The sequence below is a fragment of the Ylistrum balloti genome, unplaced genomic scaffold (assembly GCF_031769215.1).
Source record: "Ylistrum balloti isolate Yb309-2 unplaced genomic scaffold, AGI_CSIRO_Ybal_v1 Utg370078, whole genome shotgun sequence".
NCBI lineage: Eukaryota > Metazoa > Mollusca > Bivalvia > Pectinida > Pectinidae > Ylistrum > Ylistrum balloti.
This window is the reverse complement of record NW_026782116.1, coordinates 1,103,398-1,127,438: the sequence shown is the minus strand read 5'-3', so window position 1 is coordinate 1,127,438 and position 24,041 is coordinate 1,103,398. Positions and strand designations below refer to the sequence as shown.

At 33.9% G+C, this 24,041-nt stretch overlaps 1 protein-coding gene across 1 annotated transcript; it reads left to right on the top strand.

The window, feature by feature from the left end:
• LOC132549757 (endoplasmic reticulum mannosyl-oligosaccharide 1,2-alpha-mannosidase-like) lies at positions 1 to 15,252 on the top strand. Its single transcript, XM_060213715.1, has 11 exons — positions 1 to 198; positions 2,364 to 2,690; positions 3,605 to 3,808; positions 5,496 to 5,571; positions 6,283 to 6,474; positions 7,360 to 7,508; positions 7,878 to 8,066; positions 8,386 to 8,573; positions 9,958 to 10,081; positions 10,603 to 10,797; positions 11,306 to 15,252. Exons 1-11 carry the CDS (start codon positions 109 to 111, stop codon positions 11,633 to 11,635), a joined length of 2,064 nt encoding a protein of 687 aa, XP_060069698.1. The 5' UTR covers positions 1 to 108; the 3' UTR covers positions 11,636 to 15,252.
• Positions 15,253 to 24,041: the final 8,789 nt, after the last annotated feature.

Below are 24,041 nucleotides of genomic sequence, written 5' to 3'. Positions count from 1 at the left end.
TCCATACGTGTTCAGCCTATTCACAGAAAGTAAAGCTATTCTAGATAACACGCAACACCAATAAGACATGCAAACAGAACGAAGGTCTCAGAAGCATTAGGAAGCAATATGTCTGGAGCTAAGCGAGACTTTCTATCTATCAGTCTTGGTTTTGATGATGACCAGAAAGAACCACGGAAGAGACAGTCTATTTGGAGAGTAAGTTGAACATTTGTGCAGTTCTAACAATATACCTATATGTATCATATGGAACTTTGTTTTAGGGTTGGATGGCTCAATGTTCATTTAAGGATATCAGTCCCCAAGGCAAGCATAGTAATCAGGATACCGATGTGAAGCAAAAAAAAAAAAAAGAGAAAATAATAACACCATAGTCATATTCCAAGCTCATTCAATTAAACAAGGGCAAATTATGAACCAAAAAAAGTTACACAGATACTCCTGAAAAATGATGGGAAGTTGTCCTTTTTTTTGCTTGTAGGAAGAGATCAAGATAAGTGGCTGAAGAGTCTATAATGTCCTAGTTTACCTATGCAGAAGGCATATATACCTAAGGGATTAAGAAACGTAGGATGACAATTTTTGCAATATCTTGTGAACACATCATTAAAAAACAATGCAAATCGGTCATGCAACTCTCTAGGTAACATTGAATGTGGTCCTGTATCGAATGTTGCATTATTGTATTGCATGACAATGTCTTCCAGGGAAAGCATGAAATGGGAAAATCTCGTGCACAGCAGTGTTCTGACATTGAGTTACACATTTCGTCATATTTTGATTAATTTCTGATTGAATTAAATGATAGCACGGCAGAGGGATCAGGCCATTGTGAGGATTGTGCAAAGTCAAAGGCAAATACAGGTTGCAAGACATTTCAGTGTCCATATTTGCACTATAGAAGGTCTTGTTAGACGTCTGAGGGAAACTGGCCAGGTTGCTTACAGACCTAGGTCTTGGCATCAGCGTGTAACATCACAACCTCAGTAGAGGTTTATGTGTCTTGCACAATTGCACAATTTATACTTTACTGCCACTGAATTTGCCCTTCATACCATAGGTGCTCATAACTGTCCTTTCCATGCGTGAACTGTAAGGAAATGATTGCGGGAAATTGGTCTACAGATTTGTAGGTCTGCCTGCTCCTTACTGCTGCTTGTTGCCAGCGTCATATGGCTTGGATGGCAGCACATGCCTTTTCATAGTTTACCCTGCGTATCTTTATCCTTTGAGTATATGATGGATGTGGTCAATGAATTTCTTGTTATTCCAAGACAAGAATCAATCAATATATCTGAAAGTGAAATTAAATAAATTCCAAAATTTTTGTGACCTATTTTGATAAGTTCTTCAATAAATTTAGCCTGGTATGAACACAAAAACCAGTTGGCCAACAAGGGAGCACAATTAATTCTCATAGGTATGCCAAAAAATATCTTGCCACCAAACTGGATGAAGATTGTGTCAACCAGATATTCAATATTAATAGTGGTTGATTCCAGTGACCAGATAGGTCATTGTAGTTGACTGTCATTAGCAACAGGATATAAAAGGCTGGAGGGCTGGCAGAACGAACGGCCAGAGTATTTTAATTGTCATACAGCAACTTTCAAAGGGGTTTGTTACACTAAATTTTATAAAATGTTTGGAGCTAAATGTAATATATAATCAGCATGTTGATAGGTTCTGACCTATTTAACATAATTTGTTTCGCAACATGCCCTGTGGTCAGGATATGAAAGATAGCGGGATTTCATCATATTTGATAAAAACATGTACAGTGCAATTAATGTATTATTTTGACATTATATGTCCATGCAGCCAAAGTTTGGTATTATATCTGTGACTACTGGAATTTAGCAAGTTACAACTGACACAGATTGTAGTACAAAAGGGCCAGACTTAGATATGGTGATGGATATGAGATAGCAATGAAATGAAGGGTTTAGTGAATTACATTAATATTCAACTCAAGACATTTAATACTTTGTCTATATGTGTATAATGTAATATTATATATTGATTTAATACTGTATGTTAATGTAATATGATATTAACATTGTAATATTATATATTGATTTAATACTGTATGTTAATGTAATATGATATTAACATGGTAATATTATATATTGATTTAATACTGTATGTTAATGTAATATGATATTAACATGGTAATATTATATATTGATTTAATACTGTATGTTAATGTAATATGATATTAACATGGTAATATTATATATTGATTTAATACTGTATGTTAATGTAATATGATATTAACATTTGTATGATAACAGCAACACTGATTGAACTTAGTTGACATTAATAAAAATGTATTTAATGAAAATCATTTTTGAACACAACAGGTATGGAAGAGACTTTCAAGCCTCCAGAGGAGTGTGATTTGTCTGATTATTGTGCTAGGAGGACTTAGTGCATTATACATTTTGCCGGCTATTCACCATGGCAACCGTTTGTCAGGTGAAGATGCCAAAGCAAATAAGGAGAGGAGACAGGCAGTGGACAAAGTGGCTGTTAATGATAAAAATGGCCATGAATTCTTCCAGGACAAGATAATGGGTAGAGAAAATTCCAACAACAACCATCAGATACAACCACCAAAGGAAGTACCCAAGCGAAATAAACAAGAAGCCCTTCAGAGGGTTGCTAAGCAACAGATTGATGAGTATAATGTCAGTATTTAGCCTTGAATATAGTTAATTTCCTTTGGTACTGTGTACATACTGTTGCATTCTAAAATTAAGCTTATGAATGTGTCCTATTATCATTGTGTATACAGTGCTTGAAACGTAATTTCATGTTCTTAAAGTAATGGAATAAGAGATCCCAATAGGATCTTAGCACCCTCCATTGTGGTACAATAGTGATACATATAATAATCTCTTAACTGTCAAATCCAAGATTGTCACCTGTCGACTATTATGTTTTTGTTATCAGTTGCAAAATGGACAAATTAATGCACACCTAGACTTAGGACCAAGTAGAACCTGCAAATAAAATTAATTTGAGAATGGTCATTCCAGTGCTTCTCAAGAAGTAGCAACAACAAACAGCCAATGTCAGAATCCATGATGGCTGCCTGATGGCCATTTTTATCAGTCCCAAAATATACAATGCAATACAACAGGCCAGGGGTCCTAGATATGAAATTTGAGAAAGATCCAGCTGATACTTGTGAAGAAATAGTGATAGGGAACTTAATTAATTAATTAAGATGGAAACCTTTCAGCCATCTTGTCTTTCTGATATGTCCTATGATCAAAAGAGCACAACAAGGAAGTTAGTAGAACCTTAATATGAAAATCCAGTACTTCTCAAGAAATAGCAATGAGAATAATTGTTTAAGAACAGAGAACAGTTTAGCAGACTATCTAGAGATGCAGGGCAATATGGACAGATGATAGGCATGTTTCTAAGGAATTTATTTTGTGAAACAGATTTGTTCTTGATGTAAGAAGTTGTAATGAATGTATTAAAGCACATTCTGATTGATTTGGTGAAAAATTGCCATGTATCAAAACATCAGTTTAGGGTATATGGTTATATCAAATCAAAAGATGCATTTTAAAATATGGTGATCTTTCAGAAACGTCTTCAGAGACAAAGGAGACCTGTTAAGAAGCCACCACCTCAGCTAAAACAAGTTGTAGATCGACCTCCTAATGGGGGAGGGGAGGAAGTAGGGTTACTTCCTCCCGATGAGAAACAGGAAATCCTTGAAAGGGATGAAAATGGTGACATTGGAAAAGAAGATGATAATGACAAAGACGACAATGTAGATGGTCAGCTGGTGGGTTGTTGTATTATTCTGTATATGTATTATAGCAAATAAGCATATACAATGTACCATTATTTGTAGGAAATGGATGGGTCCCCCACTGAATATTGTTTTGAAATGTCTTATTAGAATAATGCTGTTTCATTTGTAAAGAAATGTTAGTTTGATTCCTGAATGAAAAGCAGTGGAATTTGATTCCTAGATATGAAATGGTTGTGTATTACCAAAATGTCTCAAAATGAGTTGCTATTTGTGGCTCACCATCATCAGATGTTGTGATGATGGTATGCTTTTAAAATCATCCTTCATCTATAGTCAGTCATCCATCCGTCTGTCCATAAAGAATACTTGTTATTTCTACTACTGATAAGATTCTAAAATTCCATATGCAGGTTCCGCATTTTATATGGTTGTACATGTTCAATATTAGGATTTGCGACACCATGTTTGATTTTGAAAGTTTATGCTATTATAAGTACTGGATTGATCCTTCTCAAAACACTTATTTATACTCCCCATGGTACCTCATTTTGGGACTGATCAGAATACAAAATGGCCAACAAATTGCCATTTTGGATTTTGATAGTTACAATTTGTTATTCCTATTTCTAGAGAAGTACTGGATTGGCCTCTCTTAAATCTAATATATAAGACTCCCCTTGGTACTGGGTTGTGCATATTTTGTTTGAGATGAAAAAGAAAAAAAAATGCCAACAGGTTGTTATGTTCGATTTTGGGGCTGTTCATTATAAAGTTCTGGAGGGATCAATTTTGAATTTCCTATATAGTTTCCCATATAATTTTTATTCTTTTTTTTTTTTTTACTTAATACACTATTCAAATCATTCTACATCCATGACCTGTCATCTGTTACAAGAACATTTCTAATTATCACCTTTCTTGAAAAGTTACTGGATGGAACTTTCATATGTAGGTTCCCTTTTGTTCCAAGTTCTGCCCTTTTGATTTTGGGACTGATCAGAAAAACAAAATAGCTGACAGGTGGCAATTTTGGATTTTGACAATGAAAGTTTGTAATTGGTATTTCTTCAGAAGCCATGATGGATCATTCTCAAGTTCATATGCAGGTTTCTCTTGATACATGGTTTTGCCCTGCTGACCTTGGGACTGATTAGAAAAAACAAAATCATTGATCCTTTGTTTTGCTTCATCAGTTTTGTGAGTGATTTGAAAAATGTGAAGAGGATTGGTGACTATTTAGAATCTATATTGTTAGATTTTAAACTTTCATATATAGGTTTCCATTTCCGTATGATTGGTTCACTTGTCATAACAACAAATAATTAAAAGCAAATCAAAGGAAAGAACTTGCTCCCACAGAATTTAATAAGACTGTGTCTCAACCTCATCAAAAGGCAATAATTGTATATTCTGCTGCATTATGATACAGTTGTACAAGAAAGTAGCCCGGAAGTAAAGTTGAAAGTTTGATGGAATATTGTTTTATTCATCATATATTTCTGAAATTATACAAAAATGTAGAATTCTGCCAATTGTCTACAAAATACACAAAGTATCAATGATTCATACACATATTTGCTGGATAGAAGTGTTATCTATGTAGAAAATAAAATGCTTACAATGGTCCCACCAATAATGGTTGTTGCAGACACAGTTGCTAATAATAGGATTTATGTTCGTAATGCCTGACTTTCAATTAATGTTGTTGCTTTTGTAGAATCAGCCAGAAAAAGCAGCAGACCCAGACTTCAATGTCGATCAGCATGCTGTACCACCTTATGACTACTTTCATCGTAAGTTGACTTCATTATTAACTTTACAAAAATAGATCCTAGTTGAGTGAAGACCAGTTCATATTCAACATATGAAAAATCACACAGATCTTGGTTATTTTGAATTATGAACTTTTAAACATCTTTCACAAGATAGAGCCATCAGACTTAGATCACATGTACATACTTATGTAGCTTTATAAACAAAGTATCTATCTCTAGTGGAAGAATAATAGGGCTTACCGTAATTAACTAGAAGAAACACAGCAGATGTAAAGTTGCACAAGTCTGCATTTTAGTGAAACATTGTAATGAAGTGTAATCCATGTGTCAAATTATGTTTTCTTTTTTATGAACCAGAAAAAGTTGAACTGAAATTAATTTGAAAGTTTATAGAAGTCAATGTAGTTTACTCAAAAAGTTTGCTCTATGTAATGTTATTTAATTTTATCAAAATACAATACCATAATACATGTCTATTTTACCACATGCAAATTTCACAATTTTGGTGTCAAAACTGGAATATTTCATTTTAGCCATGTCATATTTCCAGCATTTAAGAGCAAGAACTGAAAATATGTAATGTTACTCTTCCTTACTTAAAATTTGCAAGTCCAATATTTTCCATGTAATAGATACTGACAAAATAAACTTGTTTTACTCATGTTTTAAGACACAAATCTCTCTCAATCTTCACAAAAAGGCAACCTATTAAGTGTTATTATTTTACAGAGGAAGGTAAAAGGACAGACAGGCAAGAGGCAGTAGTGGATGCTTTCAGATTTGCCTGGAATGCCTACAAAAAATATGCCTGGGGACATGATGAGTTCCATCCTATCACCCGAACACACTCTGAATGGTTTGGAGTAGGTCTGACAATTGTAGACTCTCTGGACACACTGGTCATATTGGGACTCAAACCAGGTTTGTACAAAGGTCCATTTTTATAAAGAGGTTACTAATACAGTGGATTTCATTTCTTAAAGATATTTCTATTTGGTGGACACAATCACATTATACAAAATTTATATCTTATAAATTTACAATATAATCTATCTTAATTTCTAAGCATCCTCAGTTGGATGATTTAGGAAAAAACAGTTTAATTGGATGGTATTGCTGATTTTTTTTACTGAACTTGTGAAAGTCAATCAATGCATGTACTAGGTAACTCCTCTGTAGTCATGTAGTAGATTGTCACCAAATCCTTTTACTTTTTTTTAACAGTTCAATCAATAGTTTAGTGCCCCTGAACAATATGTAAAAACCACAGCCAGACTTTGGACCCTAGATACAGCATCTGTCCTCATGCAAGAAGACTCTCATTTAACATCATAGCAATATTCATTCATTTATTCATTCATTGAATTATTCATTTATTCTGTGATTAAGTTATTCATTCTATAATTCTTTCATTTATCCTTAATTTCATATTAATTGAGGCTTTGGCAATGAGCTGATTTATTACAAGTATGACACTATATATTTTGCACTGCAACATAATACAGATGATTAAGGCAGGTAAAGTAAGTAGGATCCAAAAAGTAAACTGGACACTGAAAATCTACCCATGGAGCCAAAGGCAATATACACATAAATTACATTGATCTATATTATCATTCATCCATATTTGTGTAAGTCACAAATTAATAATATGATAGGACATCATTTAATCCGAGAAATGATATTGCTGTAATATTTGATCTAAGTATTTCCAGTGCTCAGTTCGTATTTAATTACAATCAATTTATCCGATATATGAAATATGCATGTACATTGCACTATCATATACTTCATTATTTGTTACAGAATATGATGATGCCAGAGAATGGGTTGCAAATGAATTAACTTTTGAAAAGGATAAGGATGTGAATTTATTTGAAATCACAATCCGAGTTCTTGGAGGACTGTTAGCCACATACCATCTCACTGGGGATGACTTGTTCAAGGAGAAGGCTGTGAGTTTTAGATATAAGATGTACTGTAAACAATAAAACAATAAAATTGAAGCAAATCATGTTTTTAATTAGGGTATTGATGAATTTATGCACCAGTAATAATTGCTTTGTGTAACACTATATTGGGGTAAGGATTGAAAGTGGGCAGTGAAGGTGCTGACTTACTAAACCAAATATGTAATTTGTCATGTTAATTAAGCTGAAACTCTTTTTCAACAGTTCAAATTTTCCTTCCTAATGTTGACACTGATCAGATATTGTTCAGATTGACATGGGTAAAGTTTGTATAAATATTAATCAGGTTAAGCTGGATAAAGTTGACATGCTTGGATATTGTTGAGGTTAACATTGATTTTTTATATTTTTCAGGTTGACCTTGGTAACCGACTGCTACCGTGTTTTAATTCCCCATCTAAAGTGCCATTTTCAGATGTGAATATGATGACGAGCCGTGCTCATGCCCCACGATGGGGCCCAGACAGCAGTACCTCTGAGGTCACTACTATACAGCTAGAGTTCAGAGACCTTTCTCGTGTCACAAAGGATGACAAATATGAGGTAGGTATTAGATGTATTTGTCAACATGGTCATGTATTGAGTGTATACAGGTGCCAGAGATCACAGCAAAACTTGTGATTCAATGAAAAGGCAGTTTTTAAAACAGCAAGGATGTAGACTCAATGATGATGGAAGGACTATAGCCATTTTGTTATTCACAAACTTATACACCTGGTATTCTAATCAATAATTAGCTTAGAATATATTTTATCTGATCTGCTTGGTGTACACTACATGTAACATGATTGAAGCTAGATATATCTTTCTGTTGTTCAAAGTATTCATGTTATGAGTGTAATTCTCATTCATTGATTCCCAGAATGCTGTGATGACTGTTAGTGAGCACATCCACAGCTTACCTAAAAAGGATGGTCTAGTGCCCATCTTTGTCAATGCCAACACCGGTTCTTTTAGAGGGACTAGCACCATTACCTTCGGGGCCAGAGGAGACAGCTACTATGAATACCTTCTGAAACAATGGATCCAGACAGGCAAAACAATTAACATGTGAGTGACAATCCATAACAAAATCCTTGGTATTACTATGGTAAGCAACTTGATAGGATGTTGTCTCATTGAGTCCTAGAAGCAATTGTGAGACTAAGGTATCATTTTTCCATCAGTATCCACACCAAAACTTAAGAAGCTGTGTTAAAGTAAGCTTCTCTGAAGTGTAAGTAAAACCAACTTTTGTATGTTGTTAGATTGTGAGGTTCGTAAGTAAAATAAGGTACCAATTAAGAGATATAGATTTAATGCCTTGATCTATTTTTGGGCAAGAATTATCTAAAGTTGGTAAGTTTTGAAAATTAAGAATTTCTTGAATAATCAACACTTTCAGTAAACAATTGCAGGATTCTTTCTAAATCTTGTCGTATACAAGTAACAGAGTAGGCAGACGCTAATTCTTTTTCATAATGTATTACTGACAACTATGGAGGCAATTTTGTCTAGGACTGACCACAGAGAAGGCATTATCTAAATCGTTGTCCACCACATATAATTGACAACAGAGAAGGCATTATATAACTCTTTGGCCAGTAAATATAATTGACAACAGAGAAGGCATTATATAACTCTTTGGCCAGTAAATATAATTGACAACAAAGAAAGCATCATCTAACTCTTTGGCCAGTAAATATAATTGACAACAGAGAAGGCATTATATAACTCTTTGGCCAGTAAATATAATTGACAACAAAGAAAGCATCATCTAACTCTTTGGCCAGTACATATTATTGACAACAGAGAAAGCATTATCTAACTCTTTGGCCAGTACGTATTATTGACAACAAAGAAAACATCATCTAACTCTTTGGCCAGTAAATATAATTGACAACAGAGAAGGCATTATATAACTCTTTGGCCAGTACATATAATTGACAACAGAGAAGGCATTATATAACTCTTTGGCCAGTACATATTATTGACAACAGAGAAGGCATTATATAACTCTTTGGCCAGTACATATAATTGACAACAGAGAAGGCATTATATAACTCTTTGGCTAGTACATATTATTGACAACAGAGAAAGCATTATCTAACTCTTTGGCTAGTACATATTATTGACAACAGAGAAAGCATTATCTAACTCTTTGGCTAGTACATATTATTGACAACAGAGAAAGCATTATCTAACTCTTTGGCCAGTACATATTATTGACAACAGAGAAAGCATTATCTAACTCTTTGGCCAGTACATATTATTGACAACAGAGAAAGCATTATCTAACTCTTTGGCTAGTACATATTATTGACAACAAAGAAAGCAGTCTCTAAAATCTTGGTCAAGTACATGTAGTTCACATTGTTTGAAGTATGACATTTAACAAGCTGAGCTTTATTGAGGAAGTGGTTTGAGGTTTTGATATGGAGTGTTTTTCTTCTAGGTTCAAAGATGACTTTATGGAGGCTATTGATGGAGTGAAGAAACACCTGTTAAGGGAGTCATCTCCTTCCAAACTTCTGTACCTAGGAGAGCTGTTGGGAAGTCGTACATTTAGCCCCAAAATGGTAACATATTATTTTCAACAATAGTTAAGCTTGTAAAGATATAATGCACAAAGTGAAGCACCTAATGACATCATTCTTATCTAATGATACTTCATTCTTTCTTTATTCCTAAATTATACTCAATGGTATTTGATCACCACAACATCCTATAAGGCTAGGTTCTGTTGTCCATCCCTCTAGCCAGTCAGTGAAACATTTGACAATATTGCTATCACCTGTAAGTAATAATACACTTCTGTTTTAAGTGAAATGCACTGAACACACTTTGTCTGATTCAGTGTTGTTAAGCATGTGCAATTTTGTATCTTAGAAGAATGAAGTCAGTGAAGTATTTAGCTGACAGCATCCAGAATTTTACTCATCATTGTTATTTTTTAACTTGTTTTAAATTCAATTTAGTCATCAAATTCCTTAACATTAATGAACTTTGATATAACTATGCTTGTGTTTTTCTTTTTTTTTCATTTGAGAATATTTGAGAAGTTTTTTGTTTGTATAACTTGTATTTTCTTTGCTTACAGGATCACCTTGTGTGCTATCTGCCTGGCACAATGGCTCTGGGGTACAAGAATGGTTTGCCAGCAGACCACTTTGATATTGCCAAGCGTCTCACTGAAACCTGTTTCCAGATGTATGCCAGGATGCCCACCAAACTCAGTCCAGAAATTGTCTATTTCAGTCAGGCTGCACAGTCCAAAGAGGACCTCATTGTTAAAGTAGGTGCATCAATCTTTTTGTTTTTTTTTCTGCTTTCCAAGTATTTATACTGCTCATGTACTGGTTGTCATTCAAGGTTAAATGTCAAAGATCACCTTTGACCACCTTGTAAACACTTTTTGTGTCACAGTATTAAAAGTCAAAGTAATACTTCAAATTTTCTTATTGTTCAATTTGTTTTTACATTATGAAGCAGAGTTGATAATAGTGAAATGAGGAAGTGCAGGAGCAAAGGCCAGTGTCAAGATAATTTTTTTACCTGTCAACTGGTAAACCGTTTAGTGTGTAAATATTTAATAATTAACAAGGAAATACATGAAGAGACCTGTCTCTGTTAACTTTCTAGTTGAATTATCATATGGGAGAAAAGTTCTGCTATACAGTAGCTGGTCAATTGTTTTAAATATGAAGGTAATTGAAATTAGAGACAATAATAAATTATTTCTTTTACTAGATACAAAGTTATTATCTCCAGATATTTATATATGTTTATGTATGATATTCTAGGCACCAGACGCACACAACCTGCTGCGACCGGAGACTGTAGAGAGCCTGTTCTATATGTACCGCTTCACAGGTGATAAAAAATACCAGGATATGGGCTGGACCATATTTCAAGCCTTCCTAAAACATACTAAAGTAGAAAATGGCGGATTTTCGTCCATCCATAATGTAAAAGCAGCAAAAGCAACCTTTCGAGACAAGTTAGAAAGTTTTTTCCTTGCAGAGACATTAAAATATTTATATCTTTTATTTGGGGATGATAGTTCATTAATACCATTAGATAAATTCGTTTTCAACAGTGAGGCCCACCCCCTGCCTATTTATTCCTCATGAGGAGTCTTGTGAGAAAGAACGAGTGCAATAGTGTGTTTGTTTTGTAAAAAGAAGTGGATTTAAGAGGAATTGTTGTCTGTAGGTTGTCATATTTGTTCAAGGTTTGTGTTTTGTGTAGTAGAGGATGGCTGCAGAATTAAGACAGTGTGTATCTCGTTGTACCATACTTCTAAAAGTGCTGGTTATTTTGAAGTAGTAGTCTCACCATTACAATATTCCTGTGTAAATGTGGTGAAATTTATTTTGTGAGTTAAGTGTTCATGTATGAATGACTAATAAGTGCAAGGCAATTAAACATAATTTGCTGTGAAATTGTGATAGATTTATTTTGAATATGTTTTTTGCTATTAGATTTTATATATTTTATTCTGCGTCTAATTCATTGTTTTGTATTTTATTCTTCTTGTAATTTATTGTTAAGAAAGTCGTGTTGATATGAAAATTTATCATGATTGATCAGATTGATTTATATAATACAAGTGTACATAGAGAAATGTTTGCCAAAACTATAGTGGGGCTTAAAATTTCAGTTCTGTATTGCCAAGGGGAGCTGCTACTATACCAAAGTTATTAAAAAGGTAGTCATTTACATAAAGCACTCTAACTCCCAGGTTAATTAAAGCACAAGCTCACTTGCATAGTTACAGGTTCTCATATCTATATTCAGGGGCATCAACGTACAGTTATCTAGTACAATCCACCATACATACATGCAGCAACTCCCCTTGCCCTATTCTGATTCTCAACCTTCCCACCCCACACCCATGCTTTCAGACCAGACATCTATACATTGCTTGGCAGGATCTGGTGGACATTAAACGATCTTGGTATAGCCCAGGCCCTGTCACACAAACATCCCTTGTTTTGCTCACACCCTCCATGCCTACACAGACCTCTTATGAAGCATGGACTTTCGACAGACAGCATTATCATCCTTATTTATGCACATTCTCACACATTCAGAACTGTTACCTAATCCCAGCTGTATGGGGAGCCTTCCCTACAAGACAAGTCTAGTAGCCCGGCTACAGATCAGCATTGTTGTAAGCATTGATGTACAAAGATGTACAAATTAAACACATCATATAGAAATCAAGGTAAATAGATATATGTACATATAATCAGCTAGCATCATGTAAATAGTTGGTACGATAGTGTAAAATTATATATAAATTACAGTACAGACAAATGTAAAGAAGATTTCTTGGAAGTTATAGGGTAAAATGTGCAGCATTGTTTTTATGAAGACAACTGTTCCATAACTAAATTTTGATATTTGTCCAACAATTACAAAATATGAAATATTGGAATATTGAATACTTACTTTGAAATTGGATGTTCCACTTGGTTTCCTTTTTACATAAATTTATTTTTTAGTTCACCATCATCCGATCATCAAATTGCTTTTGGTCTGTGGTCTGTAACCATCTTTTGTTATCAATATTTCTTGAGAATTACTTGATGGATCCTTCTAAAAAAGTTCCCTAGGTCCCTTTTTGTGCCTGCTAAATTTTCAGTCTGATCAGAAAAACAACAGGTGGCCTTCTTGAATTATTACAATTAACTTTGTTATCACTATTTCTTGAGGGGAATGGATGGATCTTTCTCAAATTTCATTTGTTTGTTTCTCATGACCCCTAGTTGTGCCCCTTTGATTTTGGGACTAATAAAAAAAACAATATGGCCTACAGACGGCTATCTTGTACTTGACTTTCAAAGGTTTGTTATCGTGATTTCTCGAGAAGTACAAGATGGGTCTTTCTCAAATTTCATATGTAGGCCTCCCTTGGTCTGTAGTTGTGCCTGTTTGATTTTAATGTTGAAACTGATCAGAAAAACAATATGGCTGAAAGGTGACTATCTTGAATTTTAATGAAGTTGCATGAGAATTACTGGATTGATTTTACTCAAATTTCATGAGGGGGTTCCCCTTAATATATTTAAGAAATTGTGGTCATTCCATTTAGTTATATCTGTTCAATATCTGCCATAATGACCTTCAACTGCCGTTTGGGAGTGTGTATCAATTTTTACCTTTTCAGTTTGTATGCACAATCTCAGTAGCAATCACTCTTTAAAGTCTCATAACATATTATTAGGTTGAGGGGTACTGTTAATACATGTATTACAATTTCAGTGCAAACAAAGTATTTCAATACAATGAATTATGAGATGAAAAAAATACGAAAAAGCCACAGAAATAAGTAAACAGAAGTAGTTAAATTAAGATGATATGTATAAAAAAATATGTGTAGATTCATATGCCTGTGTTTGTGATGTGCAAAATAATCCACGGGTTTTTATTGTCAGTATGCGAGGAACATGGGTATAGCAAGAATTAAACTTAGGTTAACTCTTCATACAAAAACTAATGACATCAGAGGAAAACTCCATTGTTTTGAAACATTTTTATCGAACTAAGCCACAGTGACAGAGCAATTGTGTGATTGAACTCTCTGCTTCTTATCATGTACATGTACTACATTTTGATGTGCATTGTACATAAATTGTTGGAGTTTGATTTCCAGTTCACACTGAATTTCAATCATAGGTCATAAAGAACTTTGTTGATTTTTCCTTACAATCCCACATTTTCTGTCAGAAAATTGGTTTATTTTATCCTTCCAATCCTACACTCTCTGACAGAAAACTTAACTTTTAAATCAAGTACTAAAATGCATGGTAATAGCCAAAAGCAAAAAATTGCAACGATACACATTTAAAGCGATTCCTCAGTTTGCATGTACATACCTGCTAATTAACTATTCATGCTACATTTCCTGTCAATTGCATTCTTAATAATATTCATTTATGAAATATTGATGTTGCTGAATGACCAACAGTCACAATTCATGTATGATAGATGTAGTCTTTTCTACTATATCGCTTTATGTCAAGAAAACCTGTGGCACTGATTTTCTATTTGTCCTGTTTATTAATCTTTAAAAATACAGTGTGTCCATGAAAGTAAGGTTTTCAAACATATTCAAAACAGTGAAAAGGCATCAAATTCATTCCATTTGTTTTACCTAAGGACAAATGCTACTTCTCTATAGATTCATTAATCAGCTTTGCTTGTGTAAATTGAAAATCAGTATTTTAATCAGATTGTCAATATATGAGACATAAATGTTCGAATATGTTGTGTTTCTGAACAAAAATCTCAAGTTAGCATATACAGCAATCCATTGAACAATTTGCTGGAAAGTGAAATTTGGAATACATGCAAGAATGTAGCTTTTCATTGTATAAAGTTTTACTGCTTCTAAAGCAGTTAATTGGCAGTTTAAATGTGATAGTTGTCAGTGTAATGTCTTTTACCTTGACAGGTAATCAATGTGGGTATAACTGTTTTAAGGAGTGTATGGTTCAAGTAAATTTATATGATTTCTATTTATAACCGTTTCTTCTTGTCTTTGTTGTCTCACTTGGTCTTAAGAATGAGGTCAAGCTTTAATGATACTGTGGCATCTGTCTGTTAGTCAACATTTCTACAAACTCTCCAAAAAAACTGCTGATAAAATTTCAAATAATTTGTTATTGACAGCATTATTCTTATGTAGTGAAAATAGTAAAGGGCCAGGTCCAAAAACAGTTGTTAGCATATAATGAGATAACCTGCAGCAGTGGTCCTTACATAGAAAAGAGACGGTAGACAACAGCGAGGTTTACAGGGCTGAAAAAATCTCAAGATTCTAGGATGGCAGAGACACAAGCGAATAGCCTTTCAATGAAGATTTCAAATTTCAGTCCTTCTGTCCATCAGTAATACTAAGGGCATAAATGTTGAAACCTAGGAGAGGACTGAGGAAAATCCAAATTGAGTAGGCAAGCCCTGGAATGAATTACTGTCCATGGGGCCAACTACATATTGGATCATGCCCCATGGGATTTAGTCTGTTGGTTATAACCATGGAAAGGATTCAGCTCTCCATCTTATATTTAGTCCAGTATGGACCTTGGTTAGACATGACGAGACCAATAACTCTGAGGTTACCTTGGTAAAAAGGATTTTTGGAAATAAAAGGGATATTGTCAGCCTGGTAATTTTCAATTTGAGATATAATCTACTTTTACTTTGTATATTTTGCCAGCCTGATAATTTTCACTGAGATTTTTACTGTAAATAAATGTGCAAATGTATGGTTCAAATAAATTTACGTGATTTCTATTTATAACTGAGGCATTATCCCCCCTAGGATTATTTGAATATCCAGGTGAACAATACCGACTTACTTGACCCTTGTTATATGTAATGATATATAGTACCTTTCATGCCTGCGTGTGAGCGATACTAGCTTACTGGACCGCTCGTTATATATATATATGATATACCTATTAAGTGCCCATGTGTGAGCAAGTGTGAATGTCCCTATTTTGTCATGCAATATTTTACTACATGTATATGATGTGGAATAAAATATCAGAAGAGTAAACTATCTTGTCTTAAATACAATGTACTAGTACATCATGATTAAGGATATATATTCAATCATTCCAACATGCATTTCATACATGGAAAAAATGTTTAATATGGAAAGAAAATCTGATATCTGAGATAGCTTTTTGCGAAAGGAGTAGGATGTTATAATGAAGTAGATCAGTTGGTTGTTATTACTATCACCATTTTGGTGAAAATACCAGCATACATCTACTCTGAAGTATTATTACAAAAAACAAATCACCTTATCTTATAAATGTTATATTATCACTTTTAAGAAAATGTCTTGTGCTATTGCATGAAGTATTTCAAGGTAATGCTGTTTCAGTTTCTTAAATCTGTATTTTGAACAACCAACCGCCAAGCAAGAACCTCTTCAGCATGTTTTTTTTTTTAATTTATGAAGAATGTAAATTTATGCTCCTCGCTGAACTACTAGTCTTACTATAATTGAATTTCTGAAACAATTCCACAACACAGCGTTAGAAATGTCAAGTGTATCAAGATTTTGAACTGAAAATGAATTGTGCTTCTCTCATGCTTTCAGAATGTTTCAGAAAGTGTCTTATACATGTGTGGCATGTATTTCAAAATCTTTTCAATATATGTATTTTCATACTTGTACCACCAGTAGTGGATTTAAGCCATTACCAGCGAGGTATACATCTATTGATTTTTACCTCTGTAATTTGTCTTGCTGCATTTTTCAAAAATTCTGAAAGAAATATATGTATGCATACCTGTGATTTCTTTCAAGATGGAGGTGAAAATTTATATGTAAATGCAATACTTTATATTTCCATATTTTCTGTGGTAATAAATTGTTGTCTTCTTCCAGATGTATTTTTCTTTTCATCATGATGCTTGGCAGTCATATTAGTATGTTACTATAGGTACCTTTTTTAATTTGGGCTTGGGTTTTACACACAATTCAATCACTCTTGGCATTACATGAACATGAACTAGCGTAAAAAAATGGGAGATCATTATGAGTTGACCACCATGATCTCTATGGCATATCAAGCTATAAAAAGGATGTATTTTATTTATCCAGTGATAAGCCCCAATGACATTTCCTCTTACTGAAAGGAGAATGGGATATTTGTTATTCTACTGAACCATCATAATTTGCAAGGCTATCGATGTTCATGAACAAAAGAGATCTTGTGTCCACCATTATACAATGTTTATTTTTCTGTTAAGTTGAATGCCATTAGGTATTTTTATGAGGTCATCCGGAACCTATAACCATCATCGTTTCATCCGTTGATTGTGCACATACCAGCGGGATCGGTCTCAAAATTGCCAGGAAGGATTCTGTGATGGTGCTGACCACAAATTTCATTTTCATTCCCCCCGAAAGGTGTTTGCAGGGGATATTAAACTGGGATTCATCCATGTAAGGTCACTTTCCAGACAAGTGCTCTGAAACGGTTACAAGCATCCACGATACTCCGGGGGTTACAATCAATTTCGCTCTCTGCACTCCTGGAATATGTCGTGGTAAAATTGAAGGCACAAGGAAAGTAATTTGATTGGTTCCAGCAGGAACAAGAGGTGTTTATGAACATTATGCCTTCAGTTGCAACAAAATTTCAAAATTCACACATTAATTTGTATTGCACAAGATATGCTTGTTTCATGTACACCATGTGAAACACCAAGACACTGTGGTAAATTTTTCTTTTACTTTCAAATGTAGGTCAAATTGTAAAAAAAATTGGTACGACCTACGACCGTAAAGGCCTTGTCACAAGGAATAAACATTCAACTATGAAAATTCTTAAGTTCTGGAACTTAATATCTATTTATGGTAACAGTGGCCTCATTTTGATCCCATACGGCAGTTAGTGTATAAAGGTTCAAGACTATCATAATTACTTTGTAGGTTGAGCCAAGACATTACTGTGTCACAAACAAGTACATACACAAGTAGATTATCCCTGGCAAACTCGCTAGGAGCGATTCCTTTTATGTAAAAATTTCAGCCATTGGTTATCTTGTACATGTGTTGCCCTATTGTATGGCCTTCAAATTTATGTTTTATGGTCTAATTGATGTCTAGAATACATGTAGAAGATGAAGGTGTAGATGGATTTTAGTACATAAGCAAAATCTGTTTTTGGTATGTCAATTTTTTTCTAGAATGAATATACTAGTACACCTGCATAACAAAACCTGATGTCTTACAACTGATTGATCAGGAACTAGAGAAGTATTTTTGTGTGGCTGGAATTTCACAGCTTTTCCAAGTCCATTTTATGTACACGATTTCATGAAAAAATAGAACTCCACTTTCACAACTAATGCAGCAAGATTTAGGTAAAATTCATTAAATTGAGATGTGAATTGATAGAGAAAGAGTAACCATGAAAATTAACTTTACAGTAGCTCATAGCAGCCGACTTGCATCAAAGTTGACAATAATTTGTTGATTGCTCATCTTCCAGTCATCTTCTAAAGTTTCAGCTAGGTGCTTCGTGTTGTATATATATGCCAAGAGAATAGAACATAAAGTTGTTAGTATTGAAGTAACATGACAACATAGGTGTTCATCCTCTTGGACTTACAAAATCTTCAGCAAAATCTGGTCATATGGTCTTCACAGATTATACTGGAGATATCCATGGATTCCAACAAAAGAAATCGACGGAGTTTAAAGTTGAATTTTTTATCACACATCTGTTTATTCAAGACAGTCTTTTCAGGATCTCGGCCGAGTTCCTATAAAATCAGTCTACATGCATGCAGATTTAGAGATGATAATGTTTCCTCTGTTTATCCAGTCATTGTTTCGTTTCAACAAAACAACAACCATGACGACAGAGGAATTTTAATATAGCTGACCACTCGATACATCCAATAATATTACTTGGGCATGAATTAGGGACAGCTTTCACATTTTACTCAAATTTGTCGTGATTTGTAAATCAGCTTGAAAAAACTAACCATTTTAAAACGATTTTTTAAATTTAATGTTAAACACACTACCTTATAGTAAAAAAAAAAAAAAAAAAAATCCAGAAACACTTTTACATTGAACATTTTCAGTCTTCAAGGTTCACAATTTTAACCCCAATTTTGATCACATTATTTGATGTGGACTAGGAATATTGCTTTACATATCACCAATATGGTATAATTTCTCTGGGAACATCTTTATATGTATCTTGGCAATGAATGATGTATTATATATATCAAGATAGCATTTATATAGAAATAAGAATTAGATTTAGTATTAGATATAAACATGGCTCAGACATCCAAGGAAGGTAATTTGAACATCATAGAGCGGTGCTGCCCATCTGTGGAAACCGCGAATGATGGAAAAACAGTTTCATCATTGCCATGTTCATTCAAACAAAAAGAAGGAAACACAGGTCTATTGGTGTGCACCAATAACAATAACAAATCTGATGACCATACATACAAAAACAAAGCACAGTGAAAACCAATTTACCAGCTTTAGTATTCAGTTAAATTTATATATCAACGGCTTGAATGCCTGTCTGGAGTATGGAGAGTTGTATGTAATCATCTTGTACAAGAATGGTCTGCTTGTGTTTCGTTGTCAAGTGGCGATTTTGGATAGGAGCAAAAGATTATACCAGGCAAGTTTTTGCTTTTTCATTTACCATAGTATGAACTGCAATATCATCATACTTTACTTCGTGATATAGTGTATCCAAGGTAATTTATTCATTATATCAAATTGAGATGTGAAATGATAGAGTTACCATGAAAATGAACTTTACAGCAGCTGATAGCAGCCGACTTGCATCAAAGTTGACCATCATTTGTTGATTGCTCATCTTCCAGTCCCCTGTCATCTTCTAAAGTTTCAGCCAGGTGCTTCGTGTTGTATATATATGCCAAGAGAATAGAACATAAAGTTGTTAGTATTGAAGTAACATGACAACATAGGTGTTCATCCTCTTGGACTTACAAAATCTTCAGCAAAATCTGGTCATATGGTCTTCACGGATTATACTGGAGATATCCATGGATTCCAACAAAAGAAATTGACGGATTAGTTAAGTTTGAATTTTGATTATATATCTGTTTATTCATGGTCTCAGCCAAGTTCCCATTAAACCAGTCTATATGCATGTAGATTTAGAGATGATAATGTTTCCTCTGTTTATCCAGTCATTGCTTCATTTCAACAAAACAACAACCATGACGACAGAGGAATTTTAATATAGCTGACCACTCGATACATCCAATAATATTACTTGGGCATGAATTAGGGACAGCTTTCACATTTTGTTCAAATTTGTCGTGATTTGTAAATCAGCTTGAAAAAGACTTGAACCATTTTAAAATGATTTTTTAAAAAAAAAATTTGATGTTAAACACACTACCTTACAGTACACAAAAAAATAAAACCCACCAAGAAACACTTTTACATTGAACATTTTCAGTCTTCAAGGTTCACAATTTTAACCCCAATTTTGATCACATTATTTGATGTGGACTAGGAATATTGCTTTACATATCACCAATATGGTATATAATTTCTCTGGGAACATCTTTATATGTATCTTGGCAATGAATTATGTATTATATATATCAAGATAGCATTTATATAGAAATAAGAATTAGATTTAGTATTAGAAATAAACATGGCTCAGACATCCAAGGAAGGTAATTTGAACATCATAGAGCGGTGCTGCCCATCTGTGGAAACCGCGAATGATGGAAAAAAGTTTCATCATTGCCATGTTCATTCAAACAAAAGGAAGGAGAAACAGGTCTGTTGGTGTGCACCAATAACAAAAACAAATCTGATGACCATAAAAAACCTAAGCACAGTGAAAACCAATTTACCAGCAGTAGTATTCAGTTAAATTTATATCTACAGCTTGAATACCCATCTGGAGTGTGGAGTGTGATACAATAATCATGTACAAGAATTTCAGATTGGAACAAAAATACTATACCAGGCAAGTTTGTGCTTTTTCATTTACATATTAACTGCAATTTCATCATACTTCGCTACTTGCAAATATAGTGTATACAAGGTACTATTTACCATATGCCAACTTACTTAACAATTTTCATTGGTGATAAAGACCATCTCCTAATGGTTTAAATGATATTGACCCCTTCCTAAAGGACATCATGTAGTCATTACTGATGTCTGGCTTGTCATCAGTACACAGAAAGCTTTTCATGTTGCACTTACTGCAATCAATTGTCCCTATCTGTGTTAATCATCATCAACAACCAAGACATCAATCTTAATGCTGGTTTACATATACAAGGTTTTTTTAGTACTGCAAGAGAAGGTACATTTGAACTTGCCAAATATTGTACTGGTCAGTTGGTAATAATTATGGGAATTTTATTAAGCTATATTTTCTGTAAATAGAGGTAACATGAAACTAATGACCATGTTAAGTTTTAATGGTGAATGAAAATCTCAATTATTATAGCATGCCTGTAATCTTTATACAAGAGCACCAATTATAGATATGCTTATTTAATACCCATGAATTCATCTAACGCAGGGCAACTGAACTATTAGTCCTATGAAATTCATCCTCAATACTCCAGGGGTAATTATAACTATCGCTCCCTGCACCCCTGGAATATGTAATGGCAAAACTGAAGGTACGAGCGAAGTTATTTTATTGGTTCCAAGTGACAAAAACTGACCAACCAAATGCTGATATAATTAATATGCTGCAGAACATACTTTGTATTTCATGCAGTGATAACCCAGGGAACTTGCATCAACGTTGTTGTTATATATATCTCGATACGAGGGCAGAATAAACCCATTGGTACAATGTTTATATAAACAAACTTGCCTCATCACTTATGGTCATCTGCTAAAAGACCGTAATGGTGAATTTTAAACCTGTTAAATCACTCCTGTACTAAGGCACTGGTACATATTATTGGATTCATTACAAAGATCAGTAACTCAAGTGTTAGCATCATCAGTTTCAGTGGCCTGGACACTGATTTGGCAAACATTTCATCATTTCTTTGTAAATGAATTGCATACCAGGGGACAAGTTTCAAAATTAAAAACAGCGATTGAAAATGTGGAGGCAATCTAGATCTAGAAACACTAAATGCATGTTAATGAAAAGGAAGATTATGGATTAGCTCTTAACCTGGAAATAAACTTGAATCCATAGTTTCTCACCAAGCCAAAGTTAAATAGTTCAATTGTGATCAAAAACAGATTATTCAAAATATACTGGACCAATCATGATTATCTGTATTGTCCCATGGTTCAAGGGACATTCATCGTTTATGCTATTGCAATCTCCCAAGTTTTACCTATCACGAAGTATTTCCCCTTTCATTCTTACAAGTTGATTCATAAATGGAATTCTATTTAGGAAGCCAACTTTACTAAACAGGGAGCTTTAATCCAGAAGCCTACTTTACACTAGGAGTTTTATTCAGAAAGCTTATTTGCATAACAGGAAGTTTCATTGTAAAAAACTTACTTACACAACATGGAGTTTTATTCAAGTATAGCATGAAAAAGAAACTCCAGAATTGATGAATGGATTTACTATTAATTTCAAAATATTTGTGAACAATCATCATTTTTTCTTTATAGAAAGACATGGCTCAGACATCCAAGGAAGGTAATTTGAACATCATAGAGCGGTGCTGCCCATCTGTGGAAACCGCGAATGATGGAAAAAAAGTTTCATCACTGCCATGTTGATATTGATGATGTGAAAAGTGTAATTGCCATTACAATAAGACAAAATACTGCAGCATTCAATACGGTGTTTTAAACTATAACAAGACATTTTAAAAGCATTTGTATCTTCTTAGAAAATAAACAATTCTAAGTATTTTCCATAGAAATGCACATGTATTAATCATTTGTCACATCTAAAAACAAAAATAAGTCACAGCCATACATCATGATTTTCCATTACACCATTATAGAACAGAGAACACCTCAAAATTACTTGTCACTGATAAAAAACAATATTTTCTTTCAATATGCAGTTGGATAGAAAAGACCTGCATATGAGTGGTTCAGTCCAAGGAAGGTATGCAACCATCAAGGAGTTACAAAGAACTCTATGGAGCAAAGACACATGCTTGTTCATCATTTCCACTCATTCTAGCATCAACAAGTATTTAGAGAACTTGATGGAGCACAGATACAAACCTCATTAATACCATTTGCCTTAAACACCATCCAAGTCTTAATGAAAACTATACAGAGCAAAGAAACAATCATTAACATTCCTCCTGATGACAAAACGCAGACCTCTATGGAACAAAGACAGCATGGCAAGGTTCAGTAATTGATCACAGTCACATCAACGTGTGCTAGTCTGCTACTTAATGAAGCCATGGTCAAAAGTGTATACAACACTAATTTTGCAATCTCAGTGTAGTGTATTTGAAATAATCTAGTCGTGACACTACTATTTAGTGATGGCTCAGTCCAAGGAAGGTTTGCAACCATCAAGGAGTTACAAGAACTCTATGGAGCAAAGACACATGTTTCATCATTACCACTCACTTTACAATAAACTAGTGACAGAACTATGTGGCAAGGGCAAGACTGAACATTAAAACACCTTGGCATCAAAGACAAAAGCTCCAGTATATTCCTTATGCATGATGTGTTACATTTATTTTTCTTTTGATATATATCTAAACTGCTTGGAGTGTGAAACAAATGTATCCAATATGGGAGTTTGTATGAATCATTTGGTCATGTATCAGTTATATATATTTAGAAGCGACTCTTTTCAAGGACAGTTGGAAATTACAAAAAAATTTACATTTTGAAAGATAAAGAGAACATCATTAAGACTTGCTAGTGGATCAGAACTAGTTGAGTACTTAACTAGGAAACAAGCCTCAATCATAAACTTATCAGAGAGGGCAAGTTCAATCATCATCTCCACTGGTATTATAAAACTCCACAGAAATAGTTTTGTATTGACCTCGAAGTCAATGTTTTCA

Coding starts and splice junctions, on each gene's coding strand:
- LOC132549757 (XM_060213715.1), top strand. CDS start 109: ATGTCTGGAGCTAAGCGAGACTTTCTATCTATCAGTCTTGGTTTTGAT. Junction 6,475..7,359: donor CATATTGGGACTCAAACCAG/GTTTGTACAAAG, acceptor TATTTGTTACAG/AATATGATGATGCCAGAGAA. Junction 7,509..7,877: donor ACTTGTTCAAGGAGAAGGCT/GTGAGTTTTAGA, acceptor TATATTTTTCAG/GTTGACCTTGGTAACCGACT.